We start from the raw sequence: 5806 nt of genomic DNA, 5'->3' as shown, positions 1-5806 counted from the left end.
GGAGATGGAAGATGGAACTTGTGCTCAGCAAGCAAAGAAGGGTGGAAAACACATGGACACATGCATGGCAGAAACCGTAATGTTTTATAAAGTGAAATTGAGGGCGATGACATGAAAATTCATTTGATTTTTCTTGGAGGTCCTGAAATTCACAAGTGTTAAAGAATTACAGTATTAACAGAAAGAAAGGCTATTAAACTAAAGAGAATTTGGAAAGAACTGTTATCTTTTTTTATTCCTTTATATTACAAGAGATTACCCCAACTGTTCTTTAAAAAATTCACTCTCTCTGATTTTATTCTCACGGTAGTGCAGTTAATTGCAGATAAAATTAACTCTTCCTCTCAAATCATTGTTATTCCACCAAGACAAGTGCCTTCTGAAAATTCAAGCCTTGGACAATCAAAATCCCAGACAAGGAGTGGCAGTTTTCCTGCCCAGTGCTTCACAGCAGCCACCAGGTAGAAGGGCAGGCCGGGTGCGTGTGGATTGCCATGCTGGAGACCGCTCCGCTCATCTGGCCGCAGCTCCTGTGCTCACACTCTTCCTGGGATTATTTGAGTCAGGGCAGAGCTGTATGGCTTCTGTGATGCTCCATCCTCATCAAGCATGGTCTCGAAAACTGTCCCCTAACTGGCAGCCGTTTCTAAACTCCAGAGGTATGGAAACCTCTCAGACCCTCGGAAACTCAGGAAGGACTGTTATTATGGGAGCGGGGAAGGCGTTTCCATGTGTTGATACCCTGCTTGCACCAACCACACTTGCAAGCACATTTGCCGATGGAAAGACACTTTCTTCAAGAGGTAGTTACTAAAAAGCTTGTCACGTCTACAGAGAACAGCATGTGTCTACAACTGTGAGGATGCTTGGGAAATCGTGAGCCAGAGAGGCAGGTGGCACTGGCTGTGTTTTTGATAGCAGCAAGACTGTTCCCACCTGGGGAACCAGGGGAGCATCCTGAGTACTTCCCTGCACCCCCCAACTGTCCCTGCAGTGACAGGAAAAGTGTTAAAAGGTAGGGCAGCTTCTTAAAAGGTACCTGGGATCCCCCCAGCCAGCCTTCCTTTGACAACAATTAGAAATCTTCAGGAAAAGGGGAGAGTAGGGGCTCCGCAGTCCAGCCGCAGAGCCAACCTCTGTGAACCAGCTCCCTGCATCTGGGGCATTGCCTTCAGCTCACCCACGGCTGTCTAAGGGGCTGTCACATCCAAGTGGAGAGGCCAACCTTGGATCAGAGGGACTCTCACTTCTGGGCATTTGTTAAGTGGTCCCATAAATTAGTTGTTTTACATAAAATGTGGGATTACAATCTGGGAGACCTAGGGCTACACCACCAGTAAAAAGCTGACTCAAACCAGATGCTTTGATTCTGGAACCCAAACTCTTTCCTCAATCCAACCACCGGCTAGACCTTCATACCTCCATCCCCACCAGAAGTGAGGGAGGATTGGACCTTTTGTTTTTTAAATGAATTGAAATTAACTCGCTTTGGCAATCCACAGCCCCAGGTAATGCTAGGGAGTGCCCTGGGCTAGACTAGTTTCCACGGGCTTGGCTCTAATACTGCACACGATGAATATTGCTCGGGCAGGGGGTAGAGGAGCTGGGCAGGGGGCGATAATCTCCTTATCTCTGAGCCTTGATCATCAAGCCAGAATCTTCCCCTCCGGGCAGGTGGCCGGCACTCAGAGGCCCGCAGCTCTTCCCAGATACCCCGGCCCAGTGGCGCGTTAGCCTGGGGCGGTCCTCGCTGCGGAGCCCCGCACAGCACGTGGACCCGGCGCCCCACTCCCGGGAGCTGGTTAGGGGCGCCTGGAAACAGCGGAAGCCGAGAGCCCGGCAGCGCGAGGAGCCAGGAGAACCTGGGCTGTAGCAAACCCGGCTGGAGAAGGACCGGACAGCTGATGTCTGGCACCCCGCAGAGATTTCCCTGTTTGGGCCGGGTCCCTGGACACCCAGCAAAGGGTTTTGCGGCCCTCCACACTCCGTGCCAGAGGCCACGGCGCGGAGAAACCCAGCGGGGTCCTGGGCTCCCCGGGCTTGCGCGAAGCAAAGGCGCGGATGTCATCCTGCCGCCTTCACAGATCTGTCCACGCCCCGCCTCGCGCTCTCCGCCGCGCCCCACCCCCGCAACCCCAGCCCCCCAGCTCCCACGCCCCGCTGTGATCTCTTGCGCAGTGCTGTCGCCCTCCACGCCCAGCCGGGTGGCCCCAGTAACCCAGTGGCCCCAGCGAAGCGGATTTTGGCCAGTAAGGGGGAGGCCCATTGGACGGGGCTCCCAAGTCACAGCCAAGGGACACGGAACTGACCAAGGGAGTCGGGGCTGCCGGGTCCAAGAGGCCAGAGGAGGCCGGGGTCTGTAGGATCCCTGGGGACCCTGGTTACCTGCGGCCGAGGCCGCGAATGACTCAGGAATCGCGCTGCGGCTGTACGGGGAGGAGGTGGCTGGTCTGGGACGCTGCAGGACCTGGGCGGGGCAGAAAACTGACCCCGAGGCGGGGATGAGGATTTCGCTCCTCCAGGTGGCCGGGGAGGGGCTCGCCCCAGACACTCTCCCAGGGTCCGACGGCATTTAAAGTGCGGAGGGGGGGCCGGGTTGGCCGCACCTGTGCGCTGCTGGCGCCCACGCTGAACTTGTCACCCATGAGTTTCGGTGCGGAGCCGCCGGCCCAGGCCCGGGAGCGGCTGGACATGGCCGCGTACTGCGACGGCCTGGGCTCCTGTTCGACCCCGCGCTTCCAGGCCCGCGCCGCCGCGCACCCGCCGGGCTACGCGCGAGGAGATGCGGGCGCTGCGGGGGGCGACCCGCGCCTGTGGGTGAACGCGCCCGCGCTCAGCCCCGCGCCCTACGCGTCGGGCCCCGGGTCCGCACCGCCCTACGCGGCCCGAGGCCAGCTCGTCGGCACCCCGGGCGGCCTGGCGGGCGCCGACCTCGCGTGGCTGGGCCTCTCGGGCCAGCAGGAGCTGCTGAGGCTGGTGCGGCCGCCCTACTCGTACTCGGCGCTCATCGCCATGGCCATCCAGAGTGCGCCGCTGCGGAAGCTGACGCTCAACCAGATCTACCAGTACGTGGCCGGCAACTTCCCTTTCTACCGGCGCAGCAAGGCGGGCTGGCAGAACTCCATCCGCCACAACCTGTCGCTCAACGACTGCTTCAAGAAGGTGCCCCGCGACGAGGACGACCCAGGTACCCGCGACGCGCCCTTTCGCGCCGTCCAGGACTCCACGGCCTCCCGCCGCAGTCACTGGGGCTGCCCAGTCCCTCACCGCAGGGTTGGGGATACTAACGTGGGAGAAAGGGGTGGAAGAGACGTGCTTGGCCTGGGACACGCTCCTAGATGGCAGCAGAACCCGCAGGCCCTGCCCCCCAGGCTGGTGCGCGCAGGGGCTCCAAGTCTCTGCTCGCTCCTTCAGAGAAAGAAGCTGGAGATTAGCAAACTGGGCGACTTTGGGAGTGACCTCCTCTGACCCGTTCCTGTAAAACGGGGACGACAATGCCCAGCCCAAGGATGGGCAAAACAAATTGGATGGATGCCCATTTGGAAAGTGCTGGAGCCGGCAAAGAGGCCAGGCGGGGTCCGCTCCACCCCACAGGCAGAGCGACTGGCGGAGCTCTGAGTTAGGAAGGGGCTGCGTCCCACCCGCCTCCCCAGCCTTGAACTTGACTGGGGCTCGGAATTTCCTAGGAGTTGCTTCCTCGGTCTTCCTGGAGTACCCAAATCCTTCCCAGTCTGGCTGCGGAGGCCCGTCCCGTACGGAGTGCCGCCTCAGGGTTTGGGATGGGGATGAGGGCTCATGACCCTCTGGAGGGGCGAGTGGGGGGATCTTTCTGAAGCTGACCGCCACGGTCGGTCAAAGCTCAAACTCTCTGAACTGGGTTGTCTCTTCTTCTACAGGTAAAGGCAATTACTGGACCCTGGACCCAAACTGCGAGAAGATGTTTGACAACGGGAACTTCCGAAGGAAGAGGAAGAGGAGAGCAGAAGCGAGCGGGGCCGCGCCCTCGGGAGCGGGGAGTCGGGGAGGAGCCAAGGCGCCCGCGCTGGAGCCCCCGGGCGCGGCGTCCCCGGACCTGCGGGCCTCGCCATCCCCGCCTGCGCCCGAGGCCGCCACCTGCTTCTCCAGCTTCGCCTCGGCCATGGGCGCCCTGGCTGGCGGCCTTGGCACCTTCCCCGGGGGCCTGGCGGGCGACTTTTCTTTCGGGAGGCCTACGACGGTCGCCACCCACCGTCCCCAGGTCCCTGGCTCTGCGGCTGGCTTTGCCCCTACCTGCCAGACCGCAGCCACCGGCTTCCGCGTCAGTCACCTCCTCTACAGCCGGGAAGGGACTGAAGTTTGAAAGGAGGCTGGAGATTGGCCCGGGTGCCCAGAGGTGCTGGGTTCAGGCCTTGCGTTTCCTCTGGTGACAGCCTCGCGTGTCCGCGCCACAGTCCTCAGTGCCGCGGGCCTCAGGGAGCTGAGCTGAGCCGCGCCTCGACCCCTGGGGTGGCCCGTCTGCTGCGCACCCCTCACCCACGGCGAGAGCATGCCCCGTGATCCGAGTCTAGGGGCAGCCCACCTGGGCCGCTGGGACCTGCGCGCTCCTGGGATCCGCCTTGGAGGGGCGACCAGCTGGCGCTCAGCTCCAGCCTTTCCCGAGAGGAGTCTGGCGGAAGAGCCTTCTTGGTGCTGGTGGGAGCCACTTTCCACCTCCGCCCAGCCTTGCCCACCTGGCTCAGGGCTTTCCCTTGGTGCTCCAGGGAGGCTGCGGCTGGGGGCTCAGGAGCAGCTGCGGGGTCCCAGGTGGGCGGCCAGGAGCGTGCAGTGAGGGGGACATGGGACTGTTGGGATTGGGTCTCCAATGGCTGGAACTTTACAATGGTGGGAGGGAGAAGGGCTGCCGGACAGGAGCAGTCTCTGGGGATACCAGCTCTCTTCCCTGTCACTCACCTCCCGGCCCAGGTGACCCTTCTCTAGGACAAGGCACCTCCCCAGGACCCACCATCCCCACCGCCGGAGCAGTGCCATTCCCCGGAGTTATGAATGGGTCCAGGTTTGCTCTTCAACCCATCTACCCCACACAGGCACACGTGCTCCCGGTAGGCAGGCGGCCACATCTGTTTTGGTCTCCTTCCCCTCTGGCCCCCTCCTCCTGCCACCAGTTCGGGCCAGAGCTGCCCTGCAGGCCAGCTCTTGAGCTGCAGCCACTGGTGTGGATTTAACCCCGCCCTCATTTGTATTTACGGAGAAGGTATCTTTGTGCAGGACAAGGAGCCCAAAGTCACTGGGAAGAGGAATTTGGGGCTCAGTATGTCCCGAGGTCCTAAGGACCCCAGTGCCTTGTGGCATCTGGCATCACTGCAGATGTGGGCGTGGGGGAAGGCCCACCTCCCCTGCACTTGGGGCAGGCGGCAGAGGCCCCTACCCTGGAAGAGAGCGGAGAGGACACTGTTTATTTAGAGTAGGGAAGCCGGTTTAGGAAGCCCAAGACCTGGCTCCCACCACCACCCCCTGCAGTTTTCCTTGGTTAACTCCTAACCTGCCAGCTGGGCCCCCGGTTGCCTCTGGTGCTGGAAATGAACACAGAGCTCCTGTCTCTCCTGAAGAGCTGCTGGGAAGGGGGGGGGGGGGGTTGAGGGAGGTAGGAGGGAGAAAGAGAGGGAGAGGGGAAGCGAGAGAGGCCTGGGGAAGAAGGCTAGAACCAGCGAGAGTTGGCGTCATTCTGGTCCCTGAGTCGTGTTTCATTGTGTCCTGGTGGCAGTGGTTCCTAACGTCAGTGTGGCGTCTCCGCTGCTACCTTCCACCAGCAGGTGAGCCATGTGCTGGG

The 5806-nt window shown here is 61.0% G+C and overlaps 1 protein-coding gene across 1 annotated transcript; it reads left to right on the top strand.

Annotated features, from left to right (window-relative positions):
• The first annotated feature begins 2691 nt into the window (after positions 1-2691).
• On the top strand, positions 2692-4339 carry FOXI2 (forkhead box I2). Its single transcript, XM_012655350.1, has 2 exons — positions 2692-3187; positions 3897-4339. Exons 1-2 carry the CDS (start codon positions 2692-2694, stop codon positions 4337-4339), a joined length of 939 nt encoding a protein of 312 aa, XP_012510804.1.
• Positions 4340-5806: the final 1467 nt, after the last annotated feature.

The sequence above is a fragment of the Propithecus coquereli genome, unplaced genomic scaffold (assembly GCF_000956105.1).
Source record: "Propithecus coquereli isolate 6110/MARCELLA unplaced genomic scaffold, Pcoq_1.0 Scaffold473, whole genome shotgun sequence".
Taxonomy (NCBI): domain Eukaryota; kingdom Metazoa; phylum Chordata; class Mammalia; order Primates; family Indriidae; genus Propithecus; species Propithecus coquereli.
Note: the sequence above shows the minus strand (reverse complement) of the source record. Positions and strands in the feature narration are given on the sequence as shown.